Source organism: Sphaerodactylus townsendi, linkage group LG09 (genome assembly GCF_021028975.2).
Source record: "Sphaerodactylus townsendi isolate TG3544 linkage group LG09, MPM_Stown_v2.3, whole genome shotgun sequence".
In the NCBI taxonomy this organism is placed as follows: domain Eukaryota; kingdom Metazoa; phylum Chordata; class Lepidosauria; order Squamata; family Sphaerodactylidae; genus Sphaerodactylus; species Sphaerodactylus townsendi.
Genome location: NC_059433.1, coordinates 77,711,552 through 77,730,773, shown reverse-complemented (window position 1 = coordinate 77,730,773; position 19,222 = coordinate 77,711,552). Strand labels below are relative to the sequence as shown.

The following is a 19,222-nucleotide window of genomic DNA, read 5'->3' as shown; positions in this document are numbered from 1 at the left end:
TATTTGTGTGTGCCGAGAGGGGGTTACTAATTGGGTCTGCTTTTCCGTTAGGTCCAAAAATCATAAAGTCCTGTTGTTTCCTATGTGGCTGGTTAGCGAAGGTAGAAAACGGGATAATTCTCCCTGTTGGGCTGTTTTAAAAACATGTTTTAGAAAGATGGTAAAGTTCCTTGTTTAAGGAAAGTATCCTTCTTTTGATTTCTAGAAACAAAATTAAGTATTTGAAAGTATTAAGTAGTTGACAGGCAGTCAATTAGAGGAGAAGTAGTTGTTTCTGTTGGCAGTAGACGATAGGACTTGCTAGAATGAGTTTAAATTATGGACAGAAAGATAGCAGCTGGAAATTAGGAACTTTTTTTTTACAGTAAGAGTTTTTTACAATAACAGAAAAATTATTAATGCCCCGCCCCCAGAATGCCTGGGAAAGCCCCTGGCCATGCCCTCAAATTTCCATCCTCCTATTGGCATGCTTACGCCATTAATTGTTTGAATCCCACCACCATGGGAACCTGTTACTAAAATTTTTGGATCCCACCACTGGTTCTGACTGTATATGAGAAGTTCTTCTGTTCCAACTTCACCTTCACCACAAACAGAGTAGGTGAAAATAACAACTGCTCTCCACCCATAAAAGGGCATCAGAAGAATAATTAAAATAAGATGTGTAAAGCCATTTGAAAAGGCATGATACAAATGCTAAATACTGCTCCCGATTGCTTAATAACACACACACCCCTCAGCAGGTATTACTGTCTCACATTCATTTCCCAACGTATCGAACGATTTCTGTTTTTAAAAATTCTCATCCTTGGCTTTTGTGGCGATTAGAAAAAAAATGCATTTTGCATCCTAAAAGAGCGAAGGCGGAAAACATAATAAGAAGGACCCTTTATTGTACGGGGAAGAAGGCAAAACAAACACACACACACGCCAGCCTTTACAGAAAATTATGTTTTACTAGCCTGCATTTTACGAGGATTGTGTTAGAACAAAACAAATACCAGATGCCTATTTGGTTTATTCAGTGGAAGAGGGGCGGTAATGAAGAGCAGGAGGGGGGACATCTCTCTAGAAGCTCTCGGTTGCAAGCGGCTTCTGCTTTTAATTAAACACTATACGTGACGAGCGCATAAAAATGAGTGCTGTTTGAAAGCAGCAGGTAGGAAGTAAATGTACCCAACTGTAACTGCAGAATATTCCCTCCCCTCTAGGGCAATGCTGGGAGAGAGAATTTGCAGGCCTATAACTGTTGCAATGGAACTAACCGATCCAATGCTCTTGGCAAGGTCATTTTCCGATTTCGTTGTTAAAATATTTTTGGGTCTTTTTACTACACTGTTTGTTTGTTTGTTTTGCGGGGGGGAGAGATCAAAAAGCTGGAGTAAAACTGACTACTTATAAAGCAGACAGTGGGGCAAGCACAGCAAGGGGTCCAAGCAGTCAACTGCAAAGAATAATACAGCAATAAAATCCCACAACAGTGTATCTAGTGGGCCAGCCTGACCTGGAAGCTCTTCAGAGAGGTCGAGAGCTATGGCGGCCTCCACTGTTGCCTCATGCTGCCAATCCTGCCTTTGGCCAGAACTGGAGAGCAACACATAGAATAAATTTGCCACTGCGAAGTCGAAGGTTCAGTACTCACTGTGAGTTCGAGTCCTGGCATGTGGCAGTTCGCGTGTCTTAGAAGGGCACTTCTGGGTGAATCCAGAGAACACTACAACTGGCTTGCCTTTATTTCAAGAACGGCTGGGTACATGATTTGTGTGAGAGTCACCAAGATGAAAGGCAAATTTCATGTGCGGATACCAAGAACCAAGACAGTGTGTGTGGTGATTCAGAGCGGTGGACTCTTATCTGGAAAACTGGGTTTGATTCCCCACACCTCCACATGAGCCGCGGACTCTGGTGAATTGGGTTTATTTCCCCACTCCTCCGTATGAAGTCGGGTGGGTGACCTTGGGCTAGTCACAGTTCTCTCAGAATTCTCTCAGCTCCACACAGTTAGCAGAACAGAGCCGCTACATCCAGTCCAGTTACCTGAAACTCCATGGTTTGTGAAACACTCATGTAAAAGATCCGTAGGCATGCCAACTCTGGCATGCCAACTCTGCATTCACAGCGGGATTACGTCCAAAGCAGTCCAGGGGCACAAGACTTGAGATAACCAGATACCGCCAGCATCACATTTCAATCAGACTTAAGTATCCTTTTGATAAGAGCCAAGGAATTTTCATTAAAGTCCACATAACTGGTTGAGCGCAAAACCAAACAGCAACGGTTTCCTTTTATGAATTACCTGCCGACCAAGCTGAACATGTTGTTCTTTTGCAATTATAATCTTAACCTTGTATTTTAAAAAAAAAGCCAAGAAAACTGACTCAATAAAACAACACGCATAAACAAATGTGTTTTTAATGAGAAAGCTTCGGAATACAAGGTCAGCTGCCGCTGTCCTCAATAGGTAAGTAATTACAAATCCACTCCTCGTCTGGGGCAATAAATTTGCAGCCAGGAGTTCTGAAGGTTTTTGACATATCCCAGTTCCATTTTAAAAGGAACATCGTTCTCGGTGTTAGCGCTGAAGAGCATACATTTGAAGGGAAAAAAATAATGGTCACAAGCCCTGCTTGTCCGTTCCAGTTTTCATAGTGTCAAAGCTCATAACATTTTTGAAAGCTGACCCAGATTTCTACAAAATTAAAGGAGGTTAACTTATAATTTATAACACACTGTCCGTGTACAAGATGCCAGGCTGTATAACATAATAAAGCGATGAGCTCTGCTAGAAAGAATTTACAATTGTCATCTAAAGAAGAAGAAGAAGAAGAGGAGGAGGAGGAGGAGGAGGAGGAGGAGGAGGAGGAGGAGGAGGAGGAGGAGGAGGAGGAGGAGGAGGAGGAGGAGGAGGAGGAAAAGGAAGAAGAAGAGGAGGAAGAGGAGGAGGAGTTTGGATTTATATCCCCCCTTTCTCTCCTGCAGGAGACTCAAAGGGGCTTACAATCTCCTTGCCCTTCCCCCCTCACAACAAGCACCCTGTGAGGTAGGTGGGGCTGAGAGAGCTCCGAGAAGCTGTGACTAGCCCAAGGTCACCCAGCTGGCGTGTGTGGGAGTGCACAGGCTAATCTGAATTCCCCAAATAAGCCTCCACAGCTCAAGCGGCAGAGCTGGGAATCAAACCCGGTTCCTCCAGATTAGATACATGAGCTCTTAACCTCCTACGACACTGCTGGAGTCACAAGAAAGAAACCAAAAGATGGAGGAAGCAATGGTCAACATGGGACAAACCAAGCTACGCAGATTAACATAGCTGGGTCTCAGGCCCGGAAGAAAACAATCCTGAAACAGGTTTCACCAATTTCCAAGCAAATACATGCTGCACATGCATTCACCACATCATGGTGACCCATAAGTATGTCCATTGTAACCAATGTGTTTACTGATTTAAAGGGTACTTTTCTCACCTTCATCCCAGGAACCCAACTGTGATCCACCCCCGGAAGATTTTGTAACCATCATCACCCCTACTTTGTGACGCAGACTAGACTGAGTGAGCTGATTGGCCCTGAGTCACACAGCAAGCTTCCTCAGCAGACGGGATTCTTTCAGATTGTAGGCACTCTGCCCACTCTGCTGTACTGCACATTAGATGTTGTATTCAGTCCCATAGTAAGTTTTTTTAATGTGGGTCTCAAAGTTGACTCGCCAACAATTTACAGCAATGTAGACACAGCACGCTAACTTGAAGGCTCCTTAACACCCATGTTGCAAAGCGCAAACACTGTAGCTCGCTGGAAAACATCCCATTCCAGAACCTGTGAGTTGGATCAAGAAGAAGAAGAAGAGTTGGGATCCCCCCTTTCTCTCCTGCAGGAGACTCAAAGGGGCTTACAATCTCCTTGCCCTTCCCCCCTCACAACAAACACCCTGTGAGGTAGGTGGGGCTGAGAGAGCTCCGATGGGGGGGGTGTGGTGAAGGTTAAGAGGTGACATGATAGCCATGTTTAGATATTTGAAGGGATATCATGTCAAAGAGGGAGCAAACTTGTTTTCTGCTGCTCCAGAGACTCTAGAGAACCCAAGAGTAATGGGTTCAAGGTGAAAGAAAAAAGATTCCATCTGAACATCAGGAAAAACTTCCTGACAGTAAGGACTGTTCAAAGTGGAATTCACTACCTCAGTGTGTGGTGGAGTCTCCTTCTTTAGAGGATTTTAAAGAGGTTCAGTGGCCATTGCAAGAGGTTGGACTTGATGGCCCTTGGGTCTCTTCCAACTCTATGATTCTAACAGGTGTACAGTACACTTAACATGGAGGGCCAAGTCACAGGTCAGTTTTGTGAAGATTACCAGTACTAGGAAGGTCGTCAATCCATGCAAACTAGAGCCACCATCCCAGGTAGTTCCATGCAAAACCCACCATGGTCCAAGGAGGGTTACCCTCCTATCTATGTTACCCTCCTAGGGAGGAGTCCAGCTGTTCCCTCCTTTTGGGGAGGCTTTTTAATAAATTGGGTTATTGGACGCCTGTTATTATTATATTGACCGCTGTTTTTAATGGTTTTAATGAATTTTAGTAAATGTAATAATTGTTTATTTATAAACTGTATATGTATTGATGTTGTTGTGCACTGCCCAGAGCCCCTTGGGGATGGGGCGGTCTACAAATCTAAAAAATAAATAAAATAAACCAAACACAACTCACAGGTCAAAGCCTGCAGTGATGATTCAGATCATCCAGTATGAGTGACTCCACACTTTCCCAAGATGACAGTTCACCTGTTTCACAGAGTGGTCATCAATGGCAACACGTCTAAATCACCTTGCAGTCTTTTTTCTACTAAGCTTCACCGTCCACAAGTATAATTCTTTCCCTCTGATCAGCTTGCTTCTCTTTAACATGGTCCAGCATTCATAACACTGAGAAAATTGCTTATTTCTACAGGGGATGGAAAAGATTCCTACCGACGAGAACAACACGATTTGACAATTGATAAATTTTAACTGGTGTTCCTAAACACATAATGAGCCTAGTATCTTTCATGACGAGCGATAAGCTTATTAACGACCTTTCTTACTACAGCAAACGTTACCAAGCTATTTTGCTGAAAAAAATCTGTGCAAACAATGTTGAGGATTTTGATAATAACACTCTACCATCACCACAGCCCCAGTTCTGAAGCATTTTCCCCCCCACCCCACTTTCTTGAAAGGAAACCTGAAGACACTACACAAAAAAATCAATGTTATAAGTATGTTTTAGGAAATGGATTAGGAAATCTATTTTATTTTTTTTAAAAGAATTCATCCGCCTGCACATTGTAGAAATGGCAAACAGCAAACCAGCTAAGATGAAGAAGTATGTATATCTCATCTACGCGCGAAGAAACCCAAAGTGTTGGGTGGGGGGGGGGAGTATTTTTACAAAGTGTAATCTCCCCGTGCTAGAAGCCCAGAATTGTTCTCCTTTTCATCTGCAAATAATGAGTTTGATTTGCAGAGGCAGCTTTCGATTTGGCACCTGCAGAAGATAGCGGGTGCAATTTTGATGGCACACATTACTACAGTTAAACATCTAACTCCCTAGCGGCATCTGTAAATCAGATACTGTTATCAAATGCTTCTGCAGTTATCTGTGGGTGTGCGAATGGAAGGGGGGGGGGCAAAATAACCAAAGAGAAGCAGTGATTTTTTAAAAAAAACAAACATCTCTTTACAGGATCAAGTGTGCCGACAAAAACATCTATAACTAGGCAATATATATTTTAGAGGTTTGAACGGCTATTGTGCAAACTATCCCAAGTCCTGCCTTCTTGCTTAATTTACGAACGCCATAGTTTTTCTTGATGCTGATATGGCACATAATTTTAAGAATGGGTTTAACATGTTCAGGAGACAAAGAAATGTTCAACTTCAGGTGCTCAAAAGATGTGAGGTAGCCCCAGCCTCAGATGCACAACCTTTTCTGCCAACCACACATGTACAACTGATGACCAAGTCACACAATCCTCTTCTACAGCCAGATCCAAAACTACCGTGTTTCCCCGAAAATAAGACAGTGTCTTATATTAATTTTTGCTCCCCAAGATGCGCTATGTCTTATTTTCAAGGGATGTCTCATTTTTACGCTCCACAGCTCCATGCTCTGGTATTCTGTTCGACGGGCATGCTTCCAAACAAAAACTTTGCTATGTCTTACTTTCGGGGATGCTTTATATTTAGCCCTTCAGCAAAACCCCTACTACGTCTTATTTTCAGAGGATGTCTTATTTTTGGGGAAACAGGGTATGTGTTTCCGCACTCCTATATTCCTGCTGGGTGACCTTGGGTTAGTCATAGTTCTTTGGAAATCTCTCAGCCCCACCAACCTCACAAGGTGTCTGTTGTGGGGAGAGGAAGGGAAAAGAGTTTCTAAGCCACCTTGAGTCTCCTTACAGGAGAGAAAAGTGGGGTATAAATCCAAACTAACTGTACTGGGGATCGGCTGCCATGCCAGTGGATTGCAGCTGAAGACGGCAAAAATTAAGATCGTAATCCTATTCATCCTGCTCCTAAATTGATCCACAGTGCAACTGCTACATTCATGGAGAAGTTTCACTGGAGAAGTTCCACCCCAACTGAAAACCCGTCAACAGGCTAAAACCCTCTGAAGCTAAAACTTGTATTTCATTAAGGAATTATTATATCCACTTGCTTTCATTTAGGGTTCCACTAGATAGCACAGACCTTCGCTTTGCCACAACGGTCTGGTGAATATAAGGGGTTTAAAGAAGAACTGAAAACTCATTCTAAAAGGTGCAGAACCTATCAAGTAGTTGGAAAAGGAAGCCTTCGAAGAGATGGCTATCGATGGCCAACTCAAGTTACGGACATTCCTATGTTTGGGAAACTCAAGGGGATTTTAATTGAATACAAATGAACAGTGAGACTCCTCAGCTGACCATAGCAGATGGCAAAGTCCATGTTAAAAACAAATGCAGATTCAAGGGCAAAATGGTGACTCGTTACACTTATGTGGCCTCAGAGCAGGGTTGAGGTATGAAGAAAGAGAATGCAAAATAAATAAATAAAATCATTGCTCTAAACACTCAGTCCCTTTGTTTCAAAGCCAATCTGCACAATTAAGACTCATTCTGTGCTATTCAGTTGCACAGAAAAGTATGAAATATACAAGTAAAGAGGAAATTAACAGTAGAAGCTTTTACACGTAATAATTACTCAGAAGGGGGGAACCTAAGTGAACAAGCTAATTCAGCCCAAGACAGTTCATTAAACGCCTTACAAAAAATATTATTTGGCTACAGCAATGTCTCTGGTAGCTAAAAAATGTTCCATGCACTAGTTTGAAGCCTGTGTTATGAGGCGGCCTATAAGTCTAATTAATAAATAAAAGAAATATAAAATAAAAGACTCAGGTTCAAATCCCCGTTCTGTTGTGAAGTTTGTGGATTGAACCAATCACTCTCAATCACTCTCACCTTACTAGCTTGCAGGTGCAACACTGTTTGGATTTGGATTGTTTGGAGTTTGGATTTATATCCCACTTTTCTCTCCTGTAAGGAGACTCAAGGTAGCTTGCAAGCTCCTTTCCCTTCCTCTCCCCACAACAGACACCTTGTGAGGCAGGTGGGGTTGAGAGAGGTTTGAGAGAACTGTGACTAGCCCAAGGTCACCCAGCAGGAACGTAGGAATGTGGAAACACATCTGGTTCACCCGATAAATCTCTGCCACTCAGGTGGAGGAGTGGGGAATGAAACCAGGTTCTCCAGATTAAAATCCACCGGCTCTTAACCACTACTCCACACCGGGGGGGGGGGGGTGGCCTCCCTGCAACAGCCAAGCTACAGCAGGTGGATGCTTCCTGACTGTGGACAGTGCAGTGGAAGGGAGGGAAATAAAGCATCTCCTGTTGGGCCGTTTGTATGGGAGCAGCTTTAACCAGGGGTTTTGCAAAAGAATCGCTGGTTTGTGATTTTCAGAAATCCCGGATAGAGGGAAATAAAGCAGGGGCAGACTTGTTTGGGGGATGGGACCTGTGCGAAGTACCCCTTACACAGCACCCTGCACCCATTATATTTGCTCTGTGCGGAATCCACCTTTGCTGCCATTAAATGAAAGTGATTGTATCGCCATTTTCATCTGCACAAGACATACTAAAGCAGGGGTAGGGAACCTGCGGCTCTCCAGTTGTTCAGGAACTACAATTCCCATCAGCCCCTACCAGCATGGCCAATTGGCCATGCTGACAACAGAGGCTGATGGGAATTGTAGTTCCTGAACATCTGGAGAGCCGCAGGTTCCCTACCCCTGTACTAAAGGGTTTGTTGCATGTCCCCCCCCCCCAAAAAAAGGTGTCCCCTGCTTCACCGCTTCAGAAGCAGAAAAAGTCCCCTTCTGACAAATATTTTTACGGGGTGTGAGTTATCTGATCATATTACCCATAGCCAGGTACAGTCTTTTACTGGATCAAGGCCTCTTTGTAAGCTAGAATTCCTTCCTACGAAGTTTTCTGCTTCTCTTAGTGCAAAACATGTCAATTCTTGCTCGGCCAGCAAACTCCTATTCTTTAAATTCCTCCGTCAAGCAGTTTTACTTTTGCAAGTTTGTGTTAGATTTCTCCGTCTTGGATCGCAAGGAAGGCAGGACATTATCTTAAACAGCCACTTGTTTGCAACAAAAATGGAGGGCAATGTCTAATACATTCAAAAACAGCAACTGAGGTGGTCCCCCCCCCCAAAAAAAAAAAAAACAGGTAACACAGAGAGAGTTCAATAATATCCAGGTTAACTTTTGGTTGATGAAAGACTGTGCAAGCTTTTGATGGTTCACAGAGTCCTTCATCGGAAACAGTCGTGTGAAACTCAAAAGCATACAAGGTAACAGAATTTCTATTTTTGTATCACCAGCTTTCTAACATATACACCTAAACGGATGGCTGCTTTAAAAACAAACTCTAAAATACAGCGTTTCTCCCTACCTTCTCCAATACATGGCTCATCCTTAAATATGATCTAACGCAGCAATACAATACATAACTTGTGTTCATTAATTCTTTTGCTTTGAAGTAATCAAGTGGCTGATACAACTGATACATATTGCATTACCACCCATGGAAACAGTTATATCCTATGGATTAAAAATACAATAAACTGTTTAACAATTCAGAAAAGAGGCCATTAAGTAACAGAAGCATGTAGCAATTAATTTGCCTCTCACTATGGAAATAGGTATTTACATCCACAGAAAATTCCATGAGTATTCCTTGCAGAGAGAGTGTAAACAGATGACAAATACAGGTAACTTCACGAAATCAGATCCCATCAAGCCAACAAACTCCTCTACATCACACTAACGAGACAGTTGCAATATTTTTTTCTTAAAATGATATTTTACATCAAAATAGACAGACCTGGTAGCATCACATGGGCATTAACGCCAAAAATCTGCACTGTGACCCAGAACCCCACATAATGCAGTCTAGCTTCCCCGCCCCACCCCCCCGCCCTCTATCCTCCAAGCCAGCATGGCGCAGTTGTTAAGAGCATGAGCGGCTCTTATCTGGTTAACTGAATTTGTTTCCCCGTTTTTACACATGAAGCCTGCTGGGTGATCTTGGGCTAGTCACAGTTCTCTCAGAACTCTCTAAGCTCAACCAACCCCACAAGATGTCTGTTGTGAGGAGAGGAAGGGAAAGGAGCTTGTAAGCCCCTTTGAGTCCCCTCAGGACAGAAAGGGAAGGTATAAATCCAAAACCCTCCTCTTCTTTCAAGACCCCATCCTTCTATAAGAACATAAAACTAGCCTGTTGGATCAGACCAGAGTCCATCTAGTCCAGCACTCTGCTACTCGCAGTGGCCCACCAGGTGCCTTTGGGAGCTCACATGCAGGAGGTGAAAGCAAGGGCCTTCTGCTGCTGCTGCTGCTGCTCCTGAGCACCTGGTCTGCTAAGGCATTTGCAATCTGAGATCAAGGCAGATCAAGATTGGTAGCCATAGATCGACTTCTCCTCCATAAATCTGTCCAAGCCCCTTTTAAAGCTATCCAGGTTAGTGGCCATCACCACCTCCTGTGGCAGCATATACATGTTCTATACATGTTCTGTCTCACCTACAACCAGTTCCTGGATATTTTTTTCTTCACAATCGCAACCCTTCGACCACACTAGCTTTGAGAGAAATCAAGGGTGTTATTTCAATCACCGTCAACGGCAAATTCTCCCATGAAGATAGGGTACTATCACTGATGGAAATCCACCTAGGTGGCACAGTCATTTTTTTCCATACCACTCTGTTAATATAGGAAATCTGATACAGTATAAAGTTACGACGTGCAAGCATCAATTTCCCCTTTTATTATTTTATTTATTAAATATATTTTCAATCTCTGCCTTTCCTCCAAAGAGCTCAAGACAGTGTAAGTCTTCCCTCCCTCCAATTTATCTTCACCACTACAGGTTAGACCAAGAAACAATGATTGGCCCCAGATTACCCAGAAAACTTCACAGCCGAGTGAAGGATCTGAATCTTGGTCTCCCAGAACCTACCGTGGCACTCTAACCACTGCACCAAACTCTTCCCTTCCAAAATGGAGGAAAACGACACCCTTTCCAAAATGGCGGAAGGGGTGGCGGGGACACTGTGCATCTGCTCTTCAGACACATAACCCACTCCATCTCAAAGGTTCTGGAGTGAATAATAAATTGACCATAGCCTTATCCTATGAAGTCCACACTTCATGCTGAGAGCCAGCATGGTGTAGTGGTTAAGAGCAGGTGCACTCTTATCTGGAGAACCTGGTTTAATTCCCCACTCTGTCACTTGAGCTGTGGAGGCTTATCTGGTGAACCAGATTAGCTTGTGCACTCCAACATATGCCAGCTGGATGACCTTGGGCTAGTCACAGTTCTTTGGAGCTCTCTCAGCCCCACCTACCTTATAGGGTGTTTGCTGGGGGGGGGGGAGGGAAAGGAGATTGTAAGCCCCTTTGAGTCTCCTTACAGGAGAGAAAGCGGAGGATATAAATCCAAACTCTTCTTCTTCTTCATTTAACACAGGTATAAAACTGCTCCAGGAATATGAGAAGGGTTCGTGACATCACGACGCTGGCCAATCTGTACCAGCCATCTCTGGATTATGCAATATATATACAGAGATGGGAGGGGGTGTTTCTCCAAAAGAGTTCAGCTCTAGAGAGGGAAAGCAAGTTTGATTTATGTGCAGCAAGAACACTTCCAAATCCTCTCCACTGCTATAAAACATTGCATCTGGCTTCACAGTAACATCCAGTTCTCAGAAGCCCACCCTAAACTACTTATCCACAGCTATCTTTTGGTTTTACAATACTTTCAGAAAATGTTCAGCCAAAACATTTATCTATGTTTGGAAAACAGCTATGGGCAATCATTTCATGTCTTTACAAGCACCATGGAATTTCCATTATCCGGATATACTTGCCAAGGGTGAGGTCCCCGTTTTTGGATGGGAACAAGGAATTCTCTCTACTTTTATGAAAAAAAAATCATGTTTTCACTTTGCTTCTTGACAGGAACATGGCAGCATTAGTGTATTTTGTGTATTCCAAATCATGAAATGTGAATTACTTACACATTCAGATTTGTTTACATATTAAGATTCATTTGCCAGTTCACCTTTTCAACAGTCATCACAATATCTGTTAAACAAATCAGTTGCCTTCCTTCACATCTGCTTGTGCAACCATTTCCCTTTACACAAACACCACCCCCTCCCCCCAAAAAACATAAATAGCAACACATTCCAAGGCATACTGTGGAGGCATTCAAACAGTTCACAATAAATGGTTCTAAAAGTAAGCCCAAAAGAGAAATTCTTACCACAAACAAATGGCTATCATCTATATCAGACCGCATATGCATAAATGTTCACACATCACAACAACAAACGCTCCTTAAACCCTGTTTGCAAGTATCTGATTCACGGTAACGCTCGCAACTCGTTTCAGTCAGTGTTGACTACACCTGCTGAGATGCATAACTTTGATAAAAAAATTAATTAGTTTGTACCTGCAGATGGATTTCTTAATAAAACCTGGGAAAACCGGGCTAAACGTGTCAAAAGCTCACTGGCGTAAAACGGAAGGCAGAGGGTACCTATCAAGAATCAGACAAGGTAAAACGTGGGATACGCCACAGTTATCTCTAGGTAGCTTTGGGGAGCTGTTAATGTCTGCTTCTACTGGTATTTTGTTTCAGAGAATACATGTGTCCATCTTAATTCTTCCTTGTACCATAACTGTAAGACGTAAAACAGGAAAACATTGTTACAGTCTGGTTTTACGCTACCCAGGTTTATTCCATAGAACAGTGATGGCGAACCTTTTCGAGACCGAGTGCCCAAATTGCAAACCAAAACCCACTTATTTATCGCAAAGTGCCAACCCGGTAATTTAACCTGAATGCTGAGGTTTCAGTTTAGAAAAAACAGTTGGCTCCAAGGCGTGCATTACTCGGGAGTAAGCTTGGTGGTAGTTGTTGGCTTTGCTTTGAAGCAACCATGCAACTCTTCGAACGGGTGAATCATGACCCTAGGAGAGTTTACTCAGAAGCAAGCCCCATTGCCAGGAACCAAGCTTACTCCCAGGTAAAGGATCACGCTTTAGTTCTTTGCATGAAAATCAGTGGGGTTTAACAGCGCTTAACAGGGTTACCTACACTGCTTCCCCAAAACTAGGTCTTAGGTTTAATGCTAATAATCGAGCCCAGCGGCCCAGGCCAGCCTAGATGTGTGTGTGGGCAATTTCCCCCCCACCTGATGAACCCTGTTTGCGCATGCCCACAGGGAGGGCTCTGAGTGCCACCTCTGGCACCCGTGCCATAGGTTCTCCATCAGTGCCATAGAACTTCCCACAGACTTCACTGGGACTGGATCCCAGGTAAGTGTGGATAGCTTTACAGCCTCTTAAAAAACATAAACACACTGATTATGTAGTTGATGCTGCTTTCCAAAAGATCCTCCACTCAGGGAGACGTTTGCTGTTTGCCTCTGCCAAGATCAATAGGCCATTTGCTGAGTATCTGCAGTTCTGTCCATCACAGAAAACAAGGTAACATAAATTCTTCAGCAAGTTAAAGATCGAATGTCAGAGAAAATTGGGAGCCTGTAGGATGCTGGATTTGCCCAACCGTACGCAAGCAAACCAACTCAACCCTGAACCGTGAACAACGAACCTCTTTGAAACAAAAATCCTTAATCTAATTTGCAAAACATACGTTACAAGAAAACCAGAGATGATTTTCACGTTTATACCAAGGTCCACCTTGTCTATTTTATTGAATTCGTTTATATCTCGTCTTTCTCCCCAGGAGACCCAAAGAGGCTTCCATCGTTCTCCTCTCCCTTTTCTCCTCCCAACAATCCTGTAAGGTATGTTAGAAAATATGACCGACCCAAGGCCACCCCTGAAATCTTCTGTAACAGAGTAGGAATTTGAACTTGGGTCTCTTAGATCCTAATCCCGTGGTGGCGAACCTTTGGCACTCCAGATGTTCACAGCAAGATGTTATGGACTACAATTCCCATCAGCCCCTGCCAGCATGGCCACCACTGCCCTAATCCAATATCCTAACCATTACATCACACTGGCTCTCTTGCAAGCTAGATCGGCACAGAAGTTCACAGCAAGTCCTAAATGAGATGGCTGTCCCATGCTGTTGAATCCAGCACAAGAATGACAACTGGCACAGGGAAATCGTGGAAAATTATTTACCAGGTGACATTATTTACCCCCAAGCCATTAAAAATTGCAGCTGCCCATTTCCACACAATACGTCTCTGTTCAAGGGATAGGACATTTTTTCCCCTCCAGGACAACTGGCAACCCAACCGCAGAAACTGGAGATGAGGCATTTCTCTGCACATGAAAGTAACATGTAGAGGAGACATCCACAGAGATTCATCAGCGGGGCTAAAGATCTAACGTTCTACCTGATTTCCAAACTTCCTTCAGGATTACACCAAACGTAAGCCTTGGGATTTTAAAGTTGCTCTGGAATAGCCATATATTATTTTTCGAAAAAATAATAAAATATCAACTCTCCTTCCACATCTGCTACATGAAGTTAACAATCTCCTTCGGCTACAGCACGTATCACAATAGTTAAAACGTGCTCATAAAGAGACACTGTCAGAATTCTATCAGTCACGTTTCCCCATGGACGTGACCTTGTCTGATTTTATAAACCAAGAGAAGAGTCAGGCATGACCATGACATGAAAGGGGAGGAAGAAACCAGGCACGTTGCACGGTAGGTGGCCGAATTGCTATACCTCAATGTGGATTTTAGGGGTCGAAATACATACTTTCAGGTGGGGGAAAAGTTGGTCCTATCTGTTTACAGCAGCATACAAAAATAATTTCGCTCGTCTTTTCCATCTCATTTCCCGGCACCGACACAGATCAGCAAACCTTCAATCAGTAGTGTCAGACAAGATTCTGCTTTGCCCCAGACACAGTTGCATTTTTGTGGTCAGGAGAGGAAACACAACCTTTGTGCATTCCCAGAGGGATACTAGCATTTGATACTTTGGGCTATCATTGCTCTTTACCAGAACCCGTGAAGCCCCCAAACTGTTGGATGAGCACAAGACTGCGCCCGCAAGTGAAACCTCTGGCAGAGCGCACTGCCCAAAATCAAAAAGAACTGAAAGAAGTTCACAGTTATAACCAACACCTTTGGAATTTACAAACAGCATCAGCACCATGGAAACATTTGATTAACCACTGTCTCAGAATGCTAGATCATACTCCAAACAAAAGGAGTTTCTGAAAGGTTTCTGGTCTTTAAAGCCGTCATTCACATACACAAAAACAGATAAACATTTGCTTGTGGGTAAGCATAGACAGTTTTGAAGGGGAAACGGAGACCCTGAGTCATATGCAAGAAGCATCAGTCATGATATTTGAAAACCACCAACACGGCGTTCCCATGATCTATAGGCATCGACTCAGCCATAGTAATTGGCTGTCTGTGGAAGAATTAGATGTTTGGCCAGCCGGCGAAGGCTCTTACAGGCAGGGATGGAGTTTGATCTTGAATTTGCGTGTTTGACTCATCCATCTCCCAGGTGCTCCCAAACGACAGCCCAAGGGATATTGGAGGCTTGTGAGCTTCCAACCATGTCTACAGTTTCAAGGTGCGCTCTCCTGAGCCAACAGCCCCTTCGTGTTGTGACCACATAGCATTTGGATCAGCCTGCCACCTTTGGCACTGCTTATCCAGGTGGAGGAGGGCCGTTCTTTGCCAGGGAATCACAACTCTGCCAACACAAACTGCGGTCAGCATTTAAACTTAGCTAATGAGTTTCAAACACCCTCATTATTGCTGCAACTCTACAGAGGCCAGGCCTGAAAATGTGTTGTTTCAGCACTTACGTGTAAAAAATAAAATAAAATCACATGAACAACTGAAAGTGATATTGGAAAAGAGGGACAGTTAAGCAGTCAACTGATGCTGCCTTCGTGTGTTAAAAACTAAATGATTCCTACCTTCGTCTATCCTGAAGCCAAGCAAGCAAGGATGGGAAGACAATATTCAGGATAATAAGTATTCCTGGACCCACCCGTGAAGCCAAAGTAGTGTTAGCAACCTTGCAAACGGCACAGAATTCTTCATCAGGTTATCAAGCATACTGTGAGTCTCACAAGATAGCCAATTAGCTTCATCACTAAATGGGCCAGCAGGAAGTCATCTCTGAACCATCTTGCGTCGTATATTTCTTATCAGAATAACATGTCAAGTTGTCCAAAATTTTAACATTAAAAATATCAATAAAGGGGAAGTGGGGGGGGGGTGAATCACAGACATGGCAGGAGGACGGAAAAAAACACCGGAAATGTTTGTACCGCTGAAAATAGCTGTCAACATGGAAAAAAAAGACATCCAAATGGGAAGTGAAGCGATTTCACATCTCAACGTTCTCTGCTTTTACAACTGTTCCATGCAGGAAAAATAAATCATAATCTGTTACACAGAACCAATGATTCAGTCCAATTACTGGGTGTGTAACCTCAGATAAGAAAACCTAGGTGAACAGTGATCTAAACAGAATCACTACACACACACACCCATTGGAGAGTCATCAGATTTCACTGAACTTTGTTCTAGGCAATATACAGCGGGGTTAAGGAGGAATGCACTCATCCATGACGGAAATGAAAATGTGAACATATGGGGAGGGGAAGAGGAGACACGGATGCTCCAAGACACCTGGCTAGATTCTGACTGTGATGGGTTAGGCATGGAGAAAAGAGTATCACAGGTTCTCAGCCTCTGCTATATTCTGAACCAGGAAAACCATCAAAATTAAGTTGCGAGCTACAGCTCTTTGCCTCAGAAAGAAGTCCCTGAAAAATCAACAGGATTCTGATCCGATACACACACCAGTAGAACTAAATACAACTAGGTTCGGGGGGACTTATGCCCAAACGCAAACAGGTTTCTTACTAGCTTTAGGATTCAGGTGTAAAGGTGAAGTCTCGAAACTTATTATCAGTCCTGGCCTGAGGTTTACGGCGAATCCTCACCTGGAGCAAATTTCTGACAGACCACGTCCTGCTCTCAAATCCCCACTGACTGATTTTCCTCCTACACACCTGCATTTATGCTTCACTGGAAAATGTGGCAGCAGAAATTAAAAAAACACTGGGCCCATCACACCTGCAATTCAGCCGATTCACTTGGAAAGAGAGAGATGAGAGACACAGGGTTGCGTGGACCACATAAAAGCCATTACCTGAGATACCTGTACAGGAGAGAAGGAAGGTTCACTTACTTTTCATACTCGGCGTTGTCTCTGTCGCACCGTGAATCTTTGTGCTTTTGCCAATCTTTACCATGCTTGCAAGTGGTCAAGAGAAGAACATCCTCTCCGTTATGGACATGATATAAGGCATTCCTGGTGTCGGACCCTATCCCAGTCAGGTACCTTTTCCCCTTGAATACCAACATATACTTCCTGAGAGGAGGAATGGTGTTAAACTTCAAGAAACCCTTCTCCCCTCCTGTCCTCGGGTGATCCTTAGAAAACAGCGGAATAGAAATGTCAAACTTGGGCCGGAAGTTTTCAGTACTGATGCTAGCTTTGGCTAACATGGCCTGGCCGATGTCGAACCCCACGTCTTCGGTGTAATCGGGCCAGGTGCCGGAATATAAATTAAAAACTAAATGATTCCTACCATTGTTCCACAAGTGGAGACTCAGTACTTTGGACCTCAGGTTGTGGACGTACTGCGGGGAGAGCTGGTCCCTGTCTAGGGTATCCAAGCTGAGGACAAACAGACACGCCTGGCTGGGATCGGAAGTATAAAACCGAGAGCCTTCAATGGCCGCAAGGATGTTTTGGTAACTTTCGGCGATCTTCTCCCCTTTCTGCTGCGGGTAGACGTAGACCTTGAAGCCGTTCTTCTTGCAGAGGGCAAAATCGAAGCAGGACTCCATCCGGCACTTCTTGCCTTTGTAGATGCTGGCGTTGGCGTCTCGCTTCTGGCGCGGGGAAGTGTGCACGTTGTAGTCCTCGTTCTCCAGCTGATCCCAAGGAACGAAGGGGCGCAAAGCGTCCGGGAATCGGGGCCAGTAGTGCTCGGGGCTGGTGTGTTGCAACCCATTCCTGCTACTGTGGATCTCTCGCCTGCTTTGGTTTCTGGACGCTTTGAACTGCAAGCCTCCGAAGTAAAAGAGAAAGACGACAAAGGTGCCAGCGGAGAGCAGGATGAAATAGCGTTTTTTGGCCTGCATGTGTCCTATCTGGGTCAAGAGGATTGTAAATAAACACAAAGATCGCCCAAGTTTGCCAATCGACACTTTCAGCTTGAGTCCGCCATCTTCCTGCCTGCAAAGACTTCAAACTCTCTTCTCCCACCTTCTCTTTATTCCTTTCCCAAAGCCTTGGACTGATGCAGCGCATGTGGGCGATTTCTTTAACTTTCTCCCCTCCTGTCTTTCATCTTTGGCTCGCACAATGGACCGGGAGGGGGGGTGGAGAGCGGAGGGATAGGGGGAGAGAGAGAGAGAGAGAGAGAGAGAGAGAGAGAAAGGGGCAGACAGAAAGAGAGAGAGAGAGAAAGAGGGCAGGCGGAGAATCTCACCCCCGAAGCGGTTTTTGCACGGGAAGGTCCTTGCCCGCACCCGCGTGCACAGCCACACACAAAGCCCCCAGCTCCACAAAATGCAATCCCCGCCGCCCTCAAATCTGCTGTGGCAAGCCTGGGAGAGATTCGTCCCGCCCTCTCCCTTCCTCCCTCTCTCATGCACACACACAGACACACACACACACAGAGACACACGAGGCTTCTCAAAAAAGGTGCAGCGGTCGCAACTTCAACTCGCAGACATCCAGAGAGAAAGAGAGAGGGGCGTATGGAAGGGAAAGACCCCCCCCGATCGGCCGGCTCCAGAAGCAAACGGGAAAGCGAACAGCACCAGCCGGCTCCGGTTCACGCCGACAGCACCGCCGGGGTTACACCTTCCAGCCCGAGCGCAGTAACCTTACAAATCCCTGCATTTCTCTGCCTGCCTTGCAGTCTCCAGGCTCGGGGGGGAGGGGGGGCTCCGGCTTCTTCTTGGGCGATCTCGCTGCTTGGCCCCCGGGATGGATCCAGCCAGGGATCCTCCTCCTGCTGCTGCTGCTTCCTCCTTGGCCGCCGCCGCCGCCTCCTCCTCGGTTCAGCCCCCGCCCCGCTCAGCCATTCATTCCCGCCCGCGGAAGCCCCGCGGAGGCGGCCCGGCCCCCTCTCCGAACGTTGCCGGCGGCCGCGTTCGATCGCCGAACGTTACCCGGTCCCGAACGTTCCGCTCGCACATTCCATTCCCCGACGCCGCGGCGCTGACCTCATCCATCCACGCAGCCCGCTCGCCGATTGGATGGGCGTCACGTCCGGACGGGGCGGGGCTTCCGCTGCACCCATTCATAACCCCCCGGGCCGGGGAGACGGCTTTGCGGTAGAAGCCCTTTAAGGTGCGTGGGTTGAGGGTGCTAATTGGGAGGGGGGGAGGGCGACAGGGGGATGTCCCGTGCCCACGTAACGAGGTTCATTCACACGTGCAAATAGGGGTGGGGGAACAGCGCGCGTGTCTATATTCCGTGGCGCTATATATAGTTATTTGCACACCGGCTGATGCATGCGTAGGGCAATGCAGAAACAGAGAGAAATGCGCGCTTATAGAAAAATTGTATTGGATATTATATGCATGCAGC

General features: G+C 45.0%; 1 protein-coding gene across 1 annotated transcript in view; it reads right to left on the bottom strand.

The window, feature by feature from the left end:
* The window catches only part of EXT1 (exostosin glycosyltransferase 1), a 317,437-nt gene extending 298,569 nt beyond the window's left edge, over window positions 1–18,868 (bottom strand). Inside the window, exon 1 of the mRNA XM_048508599.1 lies at window positions 16,802–18,868. Within this exon, the coding sequence (XP_048364556.1) occupies window positions 16,802–17,763 (962 nt within the window). The 5' untranslated portion in view covers window positions 17,764–18,868. The remainder of the gene's footprint in view (window positions 1–16,801) is intronic.
* Between the last annotated feature and the right edge of the window lie 354 nt (window positions 18,869–19,222).